The 21,596-nt window shown below is 29.8% G+C and overlaps 1 protein-coding gene across 1 annotated transcript; it reads right to left on the bottom strand.

The window, feature by feature from the left end:
* Positions 1-5,554: 5,554 nt before the first annotated feature.
* LOC123205754 (glutamine synthetase nodule isozyme) lies at positions 5,555-8,616 on the bottom strand. Its single transcript, XM_044622782.1, has 12 exons — positions 8,401-8,616; positions 8,024-8,063; positions 7,811-7,914; positions 7,685-7,733; positions 7,503-7,609; positions 7,327-7,414; positions 6,911-7,039; positions 6,754-6,828; positions 6,601-6,654; positions 6,410-6,447; positions 6,168-6,327; positions 5,555-6,009 (listed from the first exon to the last, which is right to left on the bottom strand). The coding sequence occupies exons 1-12, from the start codon at positions 8,472-8,474 to the stop codon at positions 5,860-5,862; spliced, it is 1,068 nt and encodes a 355-aa protein (XP_044478717.1). The 5' UTR covers positions 8,475-8,616; the 3' UTR covers positions 5,555-5,859.
* Between the last annotated feature and the right edge of the window lie 12,980 nt (positions 8,617-21,596).

Here is a 21,596-nt window from a genome sequence, read left to right as displayed (position 1 = left end):
TACTTATCTGATAATACAACAATAACTCCCTTGTCTATATGGATAGCAACATTCTTCTTTAGAAGGTCATTCAATTTGGCACAAGCTTGCATTATTTTAACAATATACATCTTGGTCCAATACCATTCCTCTTTGTCAAGTCTTTTCGAATTTCATATAGTTTGAATGATCCCATGGAGACATCATGTTGAACTATTGTATTATGTCATAGTTCTCCTACAATGAATTCCTATATTTGTACAGGTTAAACTTCGTCAATTTCTTGCAATAAGAAAGTAATCATGCAAGTGAATGTATGAATTCATCTATCTAATACACAAAATGTTTGTTTTACAACATCTAGTATATTCGAGTCCACCATTGCTTTTTGTACTTCAATTTTCATTGCATCGATTCATCCTCTTCATAAAAGATCTTTACAATATCCTTTTTTTAAGAGTTTTCATAGAACATATAATTCCATAGCTCCATTTGAGTAAACAGATAATCCTAAGAGGGCGTTTGATTTGGGTAATGTTTTATTACTAAAATAAAAAGATTACCTTGAAGATGAATTACTTAAAAGATTACTCGGTATAAATGATTACTATGTTTGATAAAATTTGGTAGATATAAATAATTATTGTATTTGATTAAAGGTAATAAAAGATTACTAGTAAATTATTTTACTTAAATGCCCTTAAATATAATTATTTTTAAATATTTTTTATATTATTTATCATATAATTAAAAATAAATTTATTTTTATCTCAAAAAATTAATAAATAATAATATAATTATAATAAAATCAAGATTACCTTGATAATCTTTAAATACCTAAGGTGGATATGGTAATCAGATTACCACCTCTATTACCTGCCACTTCAGCATTGATAATAGAAGATTATTGTAATATTTTATTACTGACAAATCAAACAAGAGAATAAAAAATAGATTACCAAGATAATCTTTGATAACTTGAACCAAATGCCCCCTAAGAGTAAATCTCTCATATCTTCTTTATCCAAATGTGCTATTAAGTCCTCCAAAGTTACTAATTTGAGATATTGTATCTCAAACATGGATAAATCATCCATTAAATTTAGTTTTTGGAGTGTTTGAGTCTGAAGAATAGAACGTCTAAAAAATTTTTCTTTTTCATAATATACCCTATTAGCTTCAAGCCATGCAAGTTTTTACATTAATTGATCAAGCTTTACTTTGCCTTGTCATTCACCACTGCAATTCGACAATAAGAATCAAGATCTTCCCGTAATGCTTTACTAGCTTCTGTTAGCTTCAAATGTCTTGGAATTTTAAAGTTTTCTACAACATTCGAAATTTCCTATAGTTTTTTCTTTTTAGTTTCTTGCCTTCTAGCAGTTATACTAGTAACTACCTATTTTCCTCTAATTTCCTTAGAGTTCCTTCTATTGGTTTCACAACTTCAGAGTTCCTCTAAATAGATTTTCCTGTATCAGAGTTGATCCATTGATTATCAATGTAAACTAGCTTTTGTGTCATCATGCGAGCTATGCTTGCCTTTTGATATTTTGGATTCTGTCTATCAACAGTATTCGTATCCAATGATTGTTATGACCTGGAATGTATTAAACCTTACATTTTCATAGTTAAATCCTGCTTAGATTTTGTAGTATCATATTTTTCAACAATATCCTATTTTACAATAGTATTATTTTGTAATATAGTTATTACCTGTTTGATTGCAGTATTTATATCTTCTATCTTAGAAATTTTCTTTGTTTGATATGAAGAATCCTATTGTACAGTTTTCTTGGAAGGGCAATCTTTTCTCAAATGTCTTTGTGATCTACACTTTGAACATGAGAAATGTTTTCTAATTTTCTTCGTGTCCATCTTCTTATATTTTCTAGACAAAACATAAACGATAAAATTAGATTTTCTAGATATATATTCAATTTTCATGGGATACTCTGCAAACCAGATTTGTCATCTAATCAATCTAGTTTTATCATCCTTTAAAGACAATTTTATAAAAGATACTAAATATTTAATATCTATCCTTAAAGAAAATTCCTAACTAATTACGAATAATCAAAATTTGTCAATATATTCCTTCGCCGCTAAGACTTCCTTCTCATCAGTAGGATATATTGTTTCCAATGAAGAGAATTTTCCTAATGCATATCGAACTATCTGTTCAATACTATCAATTCCCTTGGCTTTAAGAACTCCTTCCCAATATAGATTAGATGCATCACTCTCTATAATTAAAGAATTATAATTTTTAAGAAGTGATAAAGATTTTAAGTTCTTAGTCAAGTTTTTTGGTTGGATAACACAATTAGTAGCCTCGTCAGTCCAATCCCATGAAACTTTCAAACTAACTTTCTTTGTTAATCCATTAATTACCTTGGTCAAATTAGGAAAATATTCCCTCATTTGGTTAGCAAGTCCAAGGAATTGTTGTAACATATGCTTTGTTTCAAGCATATTTGGGAATTCCAATAATTTCTTTAAAATATGGTCTTGGACCTTTTCCAAATTTTACTCCTAAGAATTTTATTTTAATCTGGAGCCAGTCTATTTTTCTTTAAGATAAGACCATTCGTGATTAAGGAATCTTTTGATTACCTATTTAAGATGATCTTCGTGTTTTATCCTAATTTTACTAAAAACTAGTACATCGTCTATATAAACAACTCAAAAGTCAGACAAGTTAAAGAAAACCTTGTCCATTTTCTTTTGAAATATGGATAGTGTTTGTTTCAGCCTAAAAGACAATACCAACCATTTATATAATCCTTTAGGGCAAGTAAATGTTGTTAAAAGTATACTGTCTTCAGCCATTTTGATCTACCAAAATCCTAACTTGAGATCAAAGAGTGAAAAGATTTTTCCCAATCTGGTTTTATTCAACAAAGTAGACTTGTTAGGGATTTTATAGGCATCGTCTATAATTTTACTGCTAAGCTGTCTATAGTCAATGATTAACCGAGCTTTTCCTCTCATCTATTCAGCTCTACTCATAACCATAAAAGCTAGAGAATAGTGTAGGCTATTACTTTTTCGTATTAATCTCTTCAATAATAACTCCGATATTTGTTTTTTAAATTTCCCTTAAATGTTTGCAGAGTACCTATGAGAATCTACTTTTATCTTATCATCAAAGTTTCTCATTTTTATTTCAACAAAAATATTGTTTCTTTACCATAATTTCAATGGTAATTCATCAAAATATAGAGAAAATTCCACTTTAAATTTCTTGATCGTCTCAATAATTAAAGTGTTTTCATTACTCTCATATAATAAAGTTTTATCCTTATGTGTTATCTTATCCGTGCTCTCAAAGCAAACACTAGAGGGTTCCTCCTCTTATGATCTACCTCATGCAATTCGGGTTTCATGATGACTAGGACTAAACTTTTGAAAAACCACATAACAAGTCATCTCATCCTTTTCTTCCAGCTCAAAATCTTTTAACCACCATTTTTCTTTAGCTTTCAAAGAAAAAATGATGTGTTTAGTTTCTTGTTGTATTTTCTTTGGCCTAAAGTCATTTCTGACTTCAGTAGTTTCCAACTTTGCTAGAATAGGGATTTTGTGTCCTCCAAGCATAATATAATCATTATATTAGATAAAAAGCCTCATTTATGTTTGTCCTCGCAAAAATGAGTTTCCAAGAATAAAGTTAACCTCTAAATAGTCTAATAACATGACTTCTCTTAGAGTAAACCTTTTCTTGTTTAACGATATGGTTACATCTTGGACATATTTTGTAACCATACTTTGTCCTTCATCGGCAACTATATTCATGATAGGCTTATCAAGTTGTTTCCAAATTTCTTGTGAAAAACAAAACTTTCTTGCTATACATTTAGTTACTCTTGTATCTACAAGAAGATCCAAAATATATGGTTCATATTCTGGAAAATCCAATTCCACTGTAATATAAGCATTTATTGTACCTTGTACTAATGCATGATAAATATGGTCAAAAAATCAAATCTCTACTTCAACCTAGTTCAATTGACACAATGATGTAATATTTTAATAAAAGAATGTTTTCAAGAAAGAAATGTTTTCACCAAAAGATTTTGAATGACATTTTACATGCATTACATTTCATGTCATTTGAGTTTAGGTTCATAAATGCACCTTAAAGTTTAAGAATGCAAGTATTAGATGTGAAAACGAGTTAAGAGCAAAAAAAGTGTAATGTGTAGAACCTAAAGACTCCTACATAATGAGTGATTATCACTCAATCATTTCTCTTTATGTTTTTGCAAACCACAGGTGATGATGGTGGTTATGCAATGGTGGGTCAAAGGAAGGCGAGCATGAGGGGGCGCATGATATGAGTCTATGTCATGATGTTATAGTTTACGATATGTTTACTTATATGCATTTACGATTTTATGTTTTTGTATTACATGCAATGAGTTTTTTTTTTAAATTTATGAGTTTTTTTTTAATTTATGCTTTTATATACATTTACGATTTTATGTTTTTGCAGAAAACAGGTGATGATGGTGGGTTCTGTAACGGTGGGTCAGATGAAGGCGAGAATGAGGGGGGGGCGCGGGGGGCATGATATGAGTTTATGTCATTATGTTTTAATTTACCATATGTTTATTTATATACATTTACGATTTTATGTTTTTGTACTACATGCAATGAGTTTTTTTTTTTTAATTTATGACATCTTTTGTACACTTCCATTATTTGGAGTTCTTACTATTATGAGGTTATATAAATGGTTTTTTTATTTCTACTTAAGTATTATATTTATGTTCTAATCATACATAAATACTCAATAGTAGTAGCATCTTTCTTCAAAATGTTAGACCTCTAGATAGGGATGTTATATCATAACATGATTTTAAAATTCAAACGATGTCTAAGTGAAAGTAAATGTGTGTAGTAAGTTAAGTCCCTCATGTAACACTAACCACTCGCAAGTCAACCACTGTAAGTAAATAGGTTTATTTTACCTGCAAGACAAGTTTTTATAAGATAATGAAATGTGAATTTTACAGGATCAAGATGAGATGATTAAGAAGATTAAACACGATCGCCCTGAACTATACCTACCTAAAGTAAAGAATACAGAGACTTACCCAATCTCACGAGGTATGAACAACACATATATCCACAAAGGAAAATTGGTTTCTCACTCTATAGGGCAATATTTAAGATGTTTGATTACAATCACATTACCCGTGATGGGTTCTCTAAACTCGTATAGACCCTTTCACGCTTAAATAAAACGACAAAATCAATAAATGAAACAAAAAACAAGTGAGGTTTATAAGTTAAAGCTCAAATATTGAGATGTTAATGGGAATCTCGAGGACAAGCTGCCCCACATCAACCTTTCAAATACCAACAATTGAATCAAGAATAACATTATCTCAAATTGTGGCCACAATTCAAGAACCACTGAACTTATGCACAATGTATGAAACTGGAATTAGAGTGCTGAGTATCTGAGTTTGCAAATTCACATTATCAAACCAAACATCCAGATCATCATACAAGACTATTTTAACCTTTGTTTGTCGAAAGAAAATAATGCAAACAGAAAGCACCCTAAATCAAACTTCCATCGATGCATATCACTTGCAAGACATAGTTCAGCTTTAGAACAATAGAAATCAGCCCTTTCAAATAGTTATCAAATATGAAAGTTACATTATTCTGAAACCAAGGAGAGATGAAAGCAATGAACCCACCTTGCCAAACCCAAATACAAGGGCAGACACTGAAACACAACTACCTATACTACTAATGAAACAGATAGAATGGATCCTAGTAAACAATAATTCTTTTGACTCATCACTCATGAACCCCAATGCAGACAGCAAACCAGTATCTCAGCCTTGGTTAAGCAATCATTTACTTCAACAGAATGGTGGTTTCAGCAATCATAGAAGTGACCACATATGGGTCCATGTTAGAAGCAGGCCTCCTGTCCTCAAAGTAACCTTTTCCTTCTTTCTCTGTGTCTCGCCCAACACGAACGGATGCACCACGGTCTGCCACGCCCTGATTAGGAACAAAATAAAACGAAAATTAAACAAACTGATGCAGTCCACAGGAAAAACAGAGAAAAGATGGACTCAAACATGCAATTCAAGCCCCAAGAAGAAAGTCTTGACTATCAAACTCTTACAAAAAATAATTAAAAGGTCATTTTATTATACCCATTTGAATGTATTGATGTTAGCGGTTTCATGTCGACCAGTAAGTCGGCGCTCATTTCCTTCACCATATGCAGCAATGTGCTCTTTGTGCCTATGCCCAAGCTTTTCAATTGCCTTTTTGATAACCTCGTATCCTCCTTCCTTCCTCATCGACTTGGTGCTGAAACATTAACAAAATGTGATATACAATTCTGTTAATTTAAATGAATGATACAAGCAGCACAAACAAAATATAAAGTTACCTGTAATTTGTATGGGCCCCAGCACCATTCCAGTCCCCCTTGTGGAAAAAAATAAAATGATAGACTTAGTCAGTGTGCAAAATGACATATTAAACATGGTATAACTCTGTCACCACTAAATTTGCAATTCAACAATGAAAATGTGAAATTTAATCAAGATTAACAAATTATAAGCATTAAGGAAAATATACCTCAATTGGCTTGGGATCGAAGGAAAGGACAACTCCAGCAATTTCTGTAATCCTCTGTTAAACACAAACAAGGAAATTTAAGGTTCCAACTTTGAATTGATAAGAGTGCTAGTCACAGAAATATCTTCTTCACAATAGATTACCATCAATTACCTCCAAAATATAGCGAGAAACCCACAATTGATCACCAGCAGAGATACCAACAGCAGGGCCTACTTGAAATTCCCACTATATGATATATGAAGAATACTTTAGATTAATTGTGATATCACTATTGTTAATACCCTAGTATGAAATTTAGATAATTTACTTGGCCAGGCATGACTTCTCCATTGATACCACTAATGTTGATTCCTGCATATAAACAAGCCTTGTAATGGGCATCGACAATTTGCCTTCCCCAAGCTTTGTCGGCACCAACACCGCAGTAGTACGGTCCCTATTATTATGAGAACAATTTCTAATCAAACAACTCTGAAAGGAAATGTACACACAATATATCAAACAAAAGGTAAGAAAGCTATATTGGTATGTTATTATATTAGATCATGAAGTCTTCAGATTTAGGAGCTGGCAAACACAAAAAGACAGTATATACAAAACAATTGAAGCAGGAAAGAATAATGTTCTCTACATAATGTTGTTGAGGAAAAACATCTAGTTATTATCATTCCAGATGCTTGCAAAGAAATATCAAAACCAAGGAATAAGGGAGAGAAAGAAAACCTGAGGTCCAGGGAAACCACCGACAGGCCAGCCAAGGGGCCATTTAACATCTTTCTGGAGCAGGGTGTATTCTTGTTCAATACCATACCTAATGAAATTGAAAGTCAATCACATAGTCCAAGAAAAAAAGTTGCAAAACCTGTGGGAAAAAAAAACCAAAAGGTTAAATAATATACCAAGGCTCTTCTGCAACTACATCAGGATGACTGAAGATCTTGGCTGCTGCATGTCTCTTGTTGGTAGGAATTGGCTCTCCAGCAGGAGTATAAGTATCACACATAACCTAAAACAAAATCAAACCCATCAGGATTTAGTCAACACAAATGAAACAAAACATAAAATACAAAATAAAACTCACAAGAATATTGTTGCCTCTTCTGAATGGATCCTTGAAAATTGCTTGAGGGCTGTTACATAACCAAATACATCGGTAAGAAGCTAGGAACTTAAATATAAAAAATATAAAAAATAAATAAACACTTACTAGAGGATCACTTCACTATCTTGACCAGGAGCTTGACCAGTGCTCGAACCGTCATAGTTCCACTTCGGTAGCTTACAAGGATCACTAACAGGTCCATCAATAGTCTGTAAAAACCAAAACCAAAAGTAGAATTAGAAACTGAAACAATACTGACAAATACAACAAAACTTTCTTCTTTCTAATGAAAAAAATAGAAGGTTGATCAGTGATTACTCTTGCTTTGCTCCTCAAATCCATACCAGATCCGCCGATCCTATTCAACAATTAAAAAAACAAAAATAAATCAACAAATAAGCTCATAAAACCACAGATCACAAAAAGTCACAGCAAAACAATTTACAACTTTCATCCCTGGATCAATATTTTGAAACATAAAAATATAAAAACACCGATTTTTCTATTTTCTCAAACCACTGGCGTGTAACAACATGAAATGTTCTTAAAAACTTTAAGACACAACAAAACCAACACGAAAAAACGATGTTAACACCACCACAGTCCAGATCACAGCAAAGAAAAGTATGATGTCCAGTATTACACCACAAAACAGAGTGACAAAAATGGTAACAAGGAGAGTTAATGAGACGAACCATATGTACTCGGCGATGATCTTCTTCGTGGTTTCTGAGAGGTTAAGGTTGATGAGATCTGTAAGAAGCGACATCTTTCACAACCAAAATCAAAACTGCGAAAAAAAATACAGTCAAACTCCCTTTGCTCTCGCCCTGGATTAATGATTCGCTTTGTAGAGACGTGCAAGGAAGAGCATTTTGCCTGCCTCTTTATAGTGCCGGATTGCTGCAGTGTTGACCGTATAAAAGAAGTCTACTTTGTACAATTTTGATTATTTTTATTTCTGATAAATAATTAGGGATTATTTTATTTTTCGTGGCTGTTGGCGAAATTAATACTGGAATCTTATCAGATAGTCCATATTGTTGCAGATTTTTTTATTAATGATTTCGGATTAACTGGATACCGGCCTCGCCAGTCGTTTATTTTGTCATTTAATTTATGAATTATTAAATAGTAAAACAAAATTTTTTAGACAGTTTGTGAATTTAGTTAGGCTTAACCAGTTTAGGTTTTTGTCTATATATGGAAGAAGCCTTTCAATTGACAACTCATGTGATTGGATTAATAATAATCTGAAATTTTTATTAATACTAAAATAATATTTCATATTTTAATATAAATGACATGAGATATTTAGTAAATTAATGACATCAATATAATGTCAATATTTTTTAAAATTGAATAATAAAAAAGAAATAGGTATATAAATACCATTTTACCCTTTTCAGAAACCGGCATACTTACTGTTGTACGGTGAAGACGTGGGCCAGTGTAATGTGAGTGAGGGCATTGAGATTACCGCCAGGTGTTGTCGAGATTGAAAAGTCCATGATCACCGCGGATCGGAGTCTTCCGTTGTGGTGGCCCATATACCCTCACCTTGGTACTACCAATCAGATCATTGTGTTCTGAGAAAAACCCTTTAAAAATTATATTTTTAATTCCTAAATCAAACCCATTAATTTGTTTCTTCCTTACCTCCAAAAATAAATAATAATAGGACCAGGGTCACGCGCCACTTTTGCTCGTGCAGCAGCATACACCGAGCTTTTCTTATATATTTATGCCTCTCTCGCCGAGAGGATATTTCTTTTTAATTTACCCGCTGAGAAGATATTAAATTTTAATTATTACTTTGATGATTTAGTGATATAAAAAATTTAAATTAATAATATAATTATATATTAGTTAATTTTTTTTGTATAACAGAGGAATAATACTTAAAAAATGACATCAAGATTTCTCGATAAGTTAGGAATTTATAAAATCTGCATATAAATTGCTTTCATAAATATTTTTAGTATTTATCAAAAAAAATTAAAAATATTTTTATCTATATATTTTAAAGAGTTTTTTAATATATAATTAGATATATAAATAATATATTATAATATAATTAAGTTTTGATTTATATTTAATTTAAATTATCCAATCACATAAAAATATTATTTATATATTCATTTATATTATTTAAATATTTTTAAACTATAAATATATTCTACTGCAAGCCATTTTATCTTATTATACCATTTAAAACTACTTATAATAGTTATAAAGGTTTGCAATTTCATTTTTCCAAAAAAATATCAATGATAATCTCATTTGATTTTTCACTTAAGTGGTCATATGCATCATCAAATCAAAATACAAATTAAAGCAGATTCAAATCGATTTAAAATAAAAATATCCACTGATAAAATAAATTATATTTGAAAAAAATTAAATTAAATGCTCAAAATATAAATATGCAAACAAAAATGCCCAATTTTATCAACATTAAACAAAATGTGAAAAGGCCAAACTACCCCTTTAGTAAAAATGAAGTAAAAGTTGGAAATTTAACCAAATTCACACAAATCTAGCCACACGAAAATGCAACCCACAAAAGTTACACACATAGAGTAACGCAAACCCAATCGCAAAAATTTCTAGTAGATTCCACTCATTTTCTGGCCACTAAAATGGTTCAAAAGGTTAGTAAATCAATTTTTATCATGTTTTATACAGTTTAGTGTGAAGATTTAGGCAATTGGGTGTAATTTTTAAGTGTTTTTGGGTTAGGATTTTAAATTGAAAGATTTGATAAAACAACTTGATTCATTGGTGTTTTTGATCAATTTTCTTAAAGTTTTTGTGTTAGAATAAATGTAGAGTTAATTTATGATGAAATAGGATTCGAAAAACAAAGTTTAGGTGGTAAAATCTCATCTTGTGTAATAGACAAGCGTTACCATGCGAAATTGCTATTCACCTTGCCAATTCACATGGTGACATTGTGGAGACAAGGACATGTTAAAAAATTTTCAAAGTTTTCCCACCATGCAAATTCATAAAGTGTGTGTGTGTGTGTGTGTGTGTGTGTGTGTGTGGGGGGGGGGGGGGGGGGGGGGGGGGGGGGTGGGGTGTGGTGTGGTGGTTTGGTAAACCATCATTTTTAAAAGTTTCCCACCACACGATTTTGTATGGTGAAGATTGGGGATAGAGTGATATTTTCTATTTTTAGGTCAATTTTTTTTCATTTTAGAGTTTTTGGACGTGTAGATTTGAAATTTGAGGTTTTTTTGTTTTGAATAATGCATTTATCTTGAAAATTGCCCTTGTTTTTATTATGTAAATGATGTTATTGCAAATTTTATCTTACAGAGACCAGTACAAAAAAGAAAAAGGATAAGGCAAATGGTGAAATGGCATTCCCTATCAAGTAAATCGCATATTCTACATGTGGGCACAATTTTGTATATTGGTTATGTATATATTTATTTATAATTTTATTTGTTATGTATATATTTCATTTACGATATTTATCGATGCCCAAAGGACTTATTCTTACCCAAAGTATGTAGCATTCCCAAGTTTCTACTCTTTAACTTTGAAAATCTCATTTACTTACTCATAGACTATTAAGTCTATTAATTTTAAAGGAAAATTCATCATTTTATATATAATATTAAAAATAAACTAAAATTTTATCTATTCCCCCCTTAAATTTAAAAAACTAACATTTTTTTCTCCTAAACCAAGTTTGAAAAAATCACATTTTCTCCCCCTATGGTTTAGTTTCAATATCTGGTTACTCTTTTTGACCCCATCACTGACCGTTTCTCCCTCTCAACGATTTCTCTTCCTCAGACAGTTTGCCTCAATGAGACTTTAACCCCTCCGATGTCATGTGATGTCATATAAGAAGATGAATCATCTTCCCAAACAATGAAGACGAGATTCATCTTATTGTAAAATTATTTGTATAAATTATTTTTGTACAAATATGTGTAAGAAAGTTCAATCATTTCAATCAAATTTTTAGTGGTTTTAGTACCGAGAAACCATCATAGAGGGAGGGAAAATGCTACTAGAGAGAAATGTCAAGAAGAACGACCATCAGAAAGATGGAATGAATTTTTAAGGTGTAAATACAATATTTCAAAGTTTGAGTTAGGGGGAAATGATTAGTTCTTAAAACTAAGGGGGAAAAAAGAAATAGCTTTTCTTTGTTCAAATAAAAATCTTTAACTAACGATTTTACCCTTGATTGTAATAGCTAAAACTAATAGATAGATGGATATTTGGGTTTTGAAAGTTAGCATGGGTCACTTTGGGTTTTCACTATACTTTGAGTAGGAATTAGTCATTTGGTTGATAAAAAAACAAACGTCATTATGTCATGTCTCCCATAATCGTAATAAAAGTACAATCACTCAACTATCAGAATGAGATCATACTAGTGTAATTGTCATATGTATGTCTTAAGGGTAATTTTGTATTTTCATTATTGATCGAGTTATTTTGATATAATGGGAAAAGTGTAAAATGTAAATGTGGCTAAGTATTAAAAGTAAAATTTTAAGCTAATAAATAATTGTGCATAAAATGTGCATGCTCGTTCATGTGATGCCATGTAGGATAAGTAAATAGTGTGCAACATATGAAATTTTGAAGAAATGCACAACCATGCGTTTTGAGTGCACACTCATGCATGCTATTGTAGTTTGAAAAAATTATTTAAGAAATGTTATACACAATAGTATAGCCATTATTCTTAAAACATTCTCAAATTATTCTTATCTAGTTTTATACTCATCATTATCCAATGGAACCGGTGTGATTCCAACCTATAATAGAGCCTTTTGACGACATCAAGATTTATTTTTGGCATCAAATCTTCTTACTTGGAATCACAGTAAGTAGAAAAATGTACCCGCATTAAGTTTTGGCTTGATATGATGTGTGAATAGTTATGTAATTTGATTATAACCATATGCAAAGTTATATTATGATATTGACTAATTTCATAAAATAATATGTTGAGATAAGTATGGAATGCATGACTAAGTTCACTATAAGCACAATCATAAAAGGGGAAAAAAAAAAAAGTTTCTATGAACATGTGATTTGTAAGTTAAGATTATCATTATGTGATTGGAGATGTTAGGAATGAATATGATTTCATGACAGTTAGGTTAGTCTTCATGTTTGTTGTTTATCACACATAAATATGTTTTAAAAGGGTAATTGGTAAACTAATGGTCTAATCTATTGATTGTGGATTATATTTTGAACATATTCAGCATTGGAAACATATTATAAATAATAAGATTGTGATTGGTAATGTTTTAGTATGGGAATTACACAAATACAACCTAAAAATAGTGTTCTATACACGAATACACGATTGTCCCAAGGACAGGTATGACCTTGACAAATGTTTAGTTTTTATATGTCATGGACAACCGTGCAAAATAATATGCATGACCATTCATCAACTAGGGTAAAGACATCGAGAATTGGTGAATGATCATTTATAAGACACATAAGACCGTATATGACACATATACTTAGTCACGATGAAAGATCGTGCAAAAGAGAATATGGTCATTTATATAGGTAAAAAAAAAAAAAAAGGGTATACCCTTAGGTCATTGTATGGATGTGAACATGAACATGAAGTCATTCATTTTAAAAGCATGAACAATTGTACAAAAGACATATACAGTCATGCATGATATAACAGACAAGGATAATCATGAAAGGTTAAGTTGTGTTTGACAAAGGCATAAATGACCATATAAAGGACGCATATGTTGTGCATGAAGGGAAAAAGATGCACACCTGTTTACCTAAGATGTACAATCATGCATCAGAATAAAAGTTGGACATATCAAATGTTCATTCATTTGCAATAACGTCTCGACAATTTATATAAAAAAATAGGGTATGTAATAGTATCAAAACATGTCAGATGAGCATACACACAAATTAAAGCATGAGAGTTAAATAAATTAAGTGTGAAATTGTGATACAAGTTTGAGTTATGTTTATGGTTCAAATGCATGCACATAGTTTTTATGACAACTTATAATAATATAGTTTTACATGAGACAAATTTATACATGTTTTCTCAACTTAAGGTGTAACCATGTTTTAAAATTGTTCTCATAATACACATGGATAACTAGCAATCTGTAATACATATGTAAAACTCGATCTTATAAGACACATAAGGACCTAGTATATCTGTAGATTTTTGTGGTACAAATTTTATATATCAATTTTTATAACACCTATGAAAGTATGATCTCTCATGACAATTTTTAGATATATTTTTATGATAGTTGTTATGATGTGGTGTTTGTGAGATTTTTTCTACAAACACCTGCAATATGAAATAGTTATGGCACAACAATCCAATATTGTGTGTAAAGAAAAAGGACTGCGTCATATGTAGTTCACTTGGCTAAAACACCAAATCCTTATCTCAACATAAATCGATTAGCACAGAGAAAATGTTTTTTTAGAAAAATGTTAAAAAAAATGTTTCACCAATAATTTTTACATGCATTGCATATAAAGAGTCATCTAAATATAGGATCTAAAAGAGTATTCTAGATGATCGTAATATGTCATCAAAGTTATGAAACCATAGGCTTTCATGAGATGACTGAGCTAAGACAAGAGTTCTATGTCATCAAGGTTTGGAATCCAAATGTATACTCTTGATGACTAAGTCAAGGTGAAATAAAGTTTGAGTGATTAAAGGGTTAAGTTATAAAAGTGTAAGACTAAGTTCTTCTACTTATTGAATGACTTGTCACTCATCTTTTTTTCTTTAATGTTTTGCAGGTAACAAGTGAGAATGGCAATTATGGTGCAAGGTCGATTACTTTGGAGTTAGCATGAGGTCAATTTGGTCAATTTTAGAATGGTGTCTATATGAGTTGTATTTATAGACTTCTTTTATGGAATGAATTTTTAACAAACTATGTTATGTTTATTTTTGTATTAGACATCTTTTGTTCACTTCCAATGTTGATGAATGTGATTTAAAGGTACACTTATAATTTTGCATAATTCTAATATTTGTGTCAATCAAGTTTTGAGTATAACATGTTTTTTTATAGTCAAGTATAGTAGTGTTTCCTCCTAATGGGAGTACTTTTAGTGGGGGTGTTACAAATTACGCTTATCAAGTCATATAATTTCATATTTTGCTTAAACAATTACACATGTAACCTTAACATCTACTATTATAAATTCAAGACAGTGGAAAAGCTAAAATAAAGACATTTTCAACATTTTACCAGTATTATAGCATTATGATACTATTTTCTTTAATCCCAAGGCATTATAGATAATATCAAAATCATGGACGTAGGCTCTTGGTTTTGCAACCATACTATATAAAAATCTCAATGTCTCTTTATCTTTTTGTATCTTTTTATCTTCTTGTCTCACTTTATCTTATTGTACTAAATTCTATAATAGTTTAATGTATTTTGCATTAGTGCTAATCTTATCACTAATAATATGACGTTGAAAATAAGGTAATCCAAAAAGCTTTTCTACATTCCCATGATAATACACTTATTTCTACAACAACCATCTTTTCCCAATTGGCACTTATCTTAATATTTGTATATGCCTTTGTAAAAGCCTTTTTTCATTTTAAATGCTTTGTATTCACTTTATAATTGGGTCAAATCCTTGAGAACTCTTGCAAAGAGAAGAATCTTTACAAGTAAAACTTCAAGCAGGTAATTTGAAGAAGTGGACGTAGTAGGCTTAAATCAAAGAGCTCCAAATTACTATAAATATTGAGTATTTCTTTTCCTTTCTCTTTACTTTAAGTTTATTGTTGTGTGGTTTAATTTTGATTAATCATATTTGTGTGTAAAGTTTGTAATATGTTTTAAAGTTCTTAAATAATCATATTCACCCCCTCTAGGAATATATTAGTCATTAAGGTGTTTTCACATTCCATGTGCACATATGAACTCACGTGAAGATGTTGTTGACCTAGTGCATGCAATTTCTAACTCATATCATGATAAGGATAATGTAGGTATTTAGGGATCAAAATATTATAAGAATACAACAGAAAACAATAATATTTTGAAATAATAACCAAGATTAGATTATAAGACATAATACGCATTTAAAACAAATATAAGCCTTTGGAAAACACAAACCAATATAAGCAGGTCTTTTTATTTATCTAAATCTTACTTGAGTTTGTGTTTGTCCATTCAAGGGTATTAGACACCTACTCATCCACACAAGAGCAACAAATAATTTTTCTGAGAAGAGGAAAACCTAGAAGAAACTTCGAACATCTACTAGCGCATCTTGAATAAAGGATATTTTGAAAATAAAAGGTTTACACATCTTGAAATATACGGTGTATCTCAAGTCATATGGCTATGGAAAATTTTGTTTGTTTAAATAACACCAAAGGGCAGTTGTTCCAATCAATGGAACAAATGTTCATTTTGGATGAACTTTAGTCAACAAGCACCTATGTGTCACACCAAGCTATCAAAAACAACTCTAAGATGTGAGATATGTTATTACCTTTTATTAAGTTTGTTCAACACTATGATAGTATTACCATATTATATGTACCCTTAATCATAACGACATTAGGGATATATATGTTCATAGGGTTCTCAGAACGTTTGATCATTTTGTCATAGTTCAACTATTTTAAAGACATTTATCTTAACTTATATAAAAAGACATGTGCAAACAGATAAACCGTTAAACAATGCCATTTTATTGATTGAATATACATGATACATGATACAAACAATAAAGATGGTTGGCTCTAGGACACCTACTTTAAATAATGACTATTGACATGTAGAGCATGTCACACATGTGTGAGGTAATAACCCCTAAGTGTTCAACATAACTCATATCAAGACAATATCAATAAATAAGGTACATGTTTAAACCTTGATAGACCTAACCAACTACGTTTGAAAGACAATCTTGATGATCCATGTATGATCATCACATGTGCTCTTTTCATATCGACTTCTGAACGAGACATGATTAGCCCCGTGGTATACACCATATGAACCACACATCTCGAAACAAAGTACAACCATGATATCTCAAGTCAAAGAATCTATACACTAGTATGATTTATGATGTATCATTGACTGCATATTAATGTCCGTGTGATCATTGTTTAGTAGTCACATTCGATAAACAATATAATATAATAACCTTTGATCAATTCTCCAACTATCAAATGGTTCTATTGTTTACCCTTGTGTACATCCACCATGTCAATATCATCCAACAATATATTATGGTGATATAGCACATGTCTGCTATGTAATACTATTGCCCAAACAGATTACCTATGTTAGGAATAATTTGATGACGTTTATTAAAATTTATCAGGACCTCTCACATGTCATATGTATATAACTAATATGGTTGAATATATAACTAAAACATATGCATAAAAGTGACGCAGTAAACATGCAAAGTATGACAAAACTTTTCCTTTATTAATAAATGTATATGCAAAATATATAGCCCTGAAATTGACAAAGCGATTAGTTTTTAAGGCATACTCTAACATGTTTATCTTAATGGTTCCTCGATATGAACTGATACACATCAATGACCAACACAGATTATGCTATAACTTTATCCCACTATAGCCACTAATTCAAACAGTCATGAATATCATTTAGTATTATTATGTGAGATATATTCTTTTGTGCTTAAGAGTAACGAATCATTTGTTAATCAATTATACTCTCTATGTATCTCATGATATAGGCAATTACTACTTTCATAGATAACCCAATTACGATGACATGTTAGATAGTGTCAAATCATACTGATTCTTATACAAGACAATCTAATAACCTCAAGTCAAAGGATTACATGCACCCGTGATGTTTAGAGGATTTATTCTATAGACACTAAAGTAGCCATCTATCTGAATATCTTCTGATTGGGTCAGTCTAATGAACATGTCTATAGCATGTACCTATGTGCTGCACCAAACAATCTACAATAGTTTTGACACGTGAAAACGGTCGCCACTTTTGATAGGATCATTCAATACTATGATAATCTCATCATCATTACATATGTACTTATTCATTGTAATGTCAGGATTACGAACTTTTCTAGAATGACCAATTAACATACACATAAAATTTTCACGATTAGTTGTTTAATTCCCTCATTACAGTTTTACCATTTTGATGAGATATTATTCGTACTATCATATAATTAAACATATATTAATAGAATAATAATAATTTTTAAAATTAATTATTAATATAAAATTACATTCACAAATGTCAAATGCGATTGACTCTAAAACACCTACCCTAACAAGATAATGTTTCATCATATCCATCAACTAACTTAGAACATATGGAGTACCTTCTACAACTAATAATAGAGAGGTATTGGATAATGTCTCTTGCATTAAGATTTTTTATAATAATAAAATTATATATATAAATAATAAATATAATTTTATATATAAATAATAATATATTATCATATAATAAATTAATTTTATATAAAAAAAATAAATTAATTTTTAATCACATAAATATATCATTATTTATGTACAGTATTTATACACATATATTTACTCTTTTCATAAAGCTTACTGTGCTACAATTTAAATAGCACGCGCTTGGCATGAATGTGGAGTTGGATCACTCACCTAACATAAGTAAGGTTGGTGTATGTCCAGGTAAGCCACTCAATTCCTGTATAGACAGTCAACTGTTTTACAGTAACAAAGGCTAATGTGCCAAAAGAAGAAAATATTAATATGAAAATAAATTGAATTTAATAAAATATTTCCTTATGATTTTATAGAACAAATAATTGAATTGATCTCACAAGATTTCAATTAATTCAGAATAATATTATATTTATAAATAAATTATATATATACAAACTGAAATAATAATAATTAATTAATTAATTTTAAAATAAATAACCATATTATCAATTTTTAAACTGTTATGATAATTTATTTGTAATGATAATTTCTTTTATAAGTATAATTTTATTCATTACTCTAAATCAAAAGCTATCATGAATCACGGCAGATTTATGTCTACCAATAAAAATCAAAAGCTCCCTCCCAAACTTTAGAAAAAAGTTTCAGTCATGGGTAGGTAAGAATAACTTTTTCTTCCCATAAATTCTGAGAGGAAATGAAATTTTCACCATTGTCAAAGTAAAATTCGGCTTTCCCGTGTTGTTGCTTTTTGTGTATGCTATCTTCAAGAGGGGTTAAATTTAAATTGAATCAAATTTAAATTCAATTTGATTTATATATAATAAAATTTGAGTTTAAATTCATTGTAGCTAAACTCAAATTATGTTTAAATTCGATTTGATGTATTTCAAACTCAAGTTTTTCATTAACTCATTATTAAAATAACATCATTTTAATACATATTAGTCAAAACGATATTATTTTATATCAATATTTTAAATTCATAAGCTTGACAAGCGAGCTTAAGCTCGAGCTCAAAAATGTTTGCTCAAACTCAAGCTCGCTCAAGCTTGTTTAAGGCTATCTTATTTTAAACTTGTTCAAATTAAGCTCAAATTTAAATTCAAATAAATTCAATTTGAATTCAACTTTATCTTCAAGCATAGGAGAGATATGACTCTTATAAATGCTTGCCCAATGAGAACTTTATAATATATATATATATATATATATATATATATATATATATATAAAGGACTATTTTTATTGAAATTTTAACTTAATTTTAAAAATATATTCACCTCAGTTTAAAAACTCAAATATTTATTTATTGGCTAATTTATATTAACAAATTTTATTATAAGTAAGAATAAAATCATTATTTTATCATTAAACTATAAAATCTAAAAAATTTATATTATTTTCTCTCTAAATTTAGAAAACTAATAATTTTTTCTCATTATTAAACTTTAAAAAACTATATTTCCTCCTTAGGGTTTTTTTTTTTCTCCGATGACAAAGTTTCTTTTTGGCCGACTTTCTCTTTCCACCCATCTTCTTTGGCAATGAAGTTCCTTCTCTGGTTAAAGAGTAGCCATACTCATTCGACGAATTGATTCTCACCCATTCGTCTTCATTTTCTCTCATTGCTTCATCGTCATCAATCCAGAGAAGAAGCATCGTCGATCTGGCAGCTCAAGTGGAGAAAAAGTGTCATCGATTTGGAGAAGAAGCTTCGTTGTCGAGAAAAATCATCTAGATCGATAATGCTTCATCAAGTATTGCCATCCTTCGTCTTCTAGACACCGTTCTTTCATTATCTGGCCACCGTCTATTCATTGGATTAGTTGACTATAAATAATTTTCAAACTCTAAGAGGAAAATGATAACTTTTTAAAACTTAATCTTAAGAACAAATTATTAATTTTTCAAACTAAGAGAAGAAAATGATATAGATTTTTACGATTTTAAGGTTTAGTGATAAAATAATGATTTTGTTACTCACTAAATTAGTTGACCAAAAATAATTTTCAAACCCTAAGAAGAAAATGATAACTTTTTAAAACTTAATTTTAAAAATAAATTATTAATTTTTTAAACTAAGAGAAAAAAATGATATAGATTTTTACGATTTTAAAGTTTAGTAATAAAATGACAATTTTACTTTTATTTTAAATAAAAAATTTAATAAAAATTAATTTATAAATAAATATTTAAATTTGTAAATAGTCACATATATGTTTTTAAAATTGAGTAAAACTAGGGTGAAATATACTCATATCAGACAACATCACGTCTCACATCAACCACCGACTTGCAATGTTTTATTTATTTGTTGTACCATAATGTGAAAAGGATATCAGAATTATAAACAAAATAAAAATGTGGAATTCCAACAATATGTAGCGGGCATTGCACGTCTAAGTGTTGTCTTGTATTGAACGTAACAGTAGTAGGAGAAAGTTTTAGCTGATCACATGCGATGGAAGATACCACCAACCCTATCTACTTTATCCACCCTGCACAAATTCAACCAATCCTTTAATTTATTTAATTCAATTTTGACTTTTAAACAAAAATTAAATACCGCAAATTTTAATTTATCTCCTCGTCACCCACTAACACGAATGTGAGCCTCGTATTCAGATTCCACTCTTGAATCTGAAATTGTCAATTTTCAGACTTGTTCCAGCTTCTTCACGTCATCTTATGCAAGTGGGTTTTTGCCCCTTTTGTCATGCTGATATAATATTTAATGGGTTTAATTTTATAAATTTTTTTGTTGGGAAATTAAAAATTAGTTTTTGTGTTATATTGGAATTGACCCGCAGATTTCGTTGATGATTATGAATGGGGGGATTTGGTTATGTACCCACCATTCAAAAGGAGTACTTATTTTATTAGCTTGGTCTTTGCAGATTGAGTCTAACCAGAGGCTCTTCATTTATCATTAAACTAGAACAAGCAACCGTATGAACAATATTTTTTTTAATTTTTAATAATTAGAGACCTTTTTGTATTAGTTAGATAAGTAATCCTAAGATATAGTGATCAAATTACAATTATTATATCAAATAAATTAAAATTTTATAAGTATTATAAATATTTAAACTCAAGTCTTTCTCTTTAAAAATTTTAATACTCTATTGATTTTGTTAACTCTTAGGGTCAAGTATAAATAATATTACTAGATAGAGAAAATATTATTTCAAATCATCTAATTCAATCAAATGGTGACTCAATTTAAATCAATTTGTATAGAATCTATTTTTACTTATTTTTATCTCAAAAGATGAGAAACGAACATTTATGGAGGGGACAAAACCTATCCATGTACTTAAAGCGAAATCACACACACAATATATATATATATATATATATATATTTGGTAAGGCATCCAATACGTTTTTTTCTCTTAAGTCTATTCGGATCCACGTTACA

This window comes from Mangifera indica, unplaced genomic scaffold, assembly GCF_011075055.1.
Source record: "Mangifera indica cultivar Alphonso unplaced genomic scaffold, CATAS_Mindica_2.1 Un_0014, whole genome shotgun sequence".
Classification (NCBI taxonomy): Eukaryota; Viridiplantae; Streptophyta; class Magnoliopsida; order Sapindales; family Anacardiaceae; genus Mangifera; species Mangifera indica.
This window is presented reverse-complemented; position numbering and strand designations above follow the sequence as displayed.

Bases quoted from the DNA above. Each gene is read 5' to 3' on its own strand.
- LOC123205754 (XM_044622782.1), bottom strand. From the start codon at position 8,474: ATGTCGCTTCTTACAGATCTCATCAACCTTAACCTCTCAGAAACCACG. The intron at 7,734-7,810 runs GTAAGTGTTTAT...GTTATGTAACAG, and splicing joins GATAGTGAAGTGATCCTCTA to CCCTCAAGCAATTTTCAAGG. The intron at 7,040-7,326 runs GTTTTCTTTCTC...TCATAATAATAG, and splicing joins GTGGTTTCCCTGGACCTCAG to GGACCGTACTACTGCGGTGT.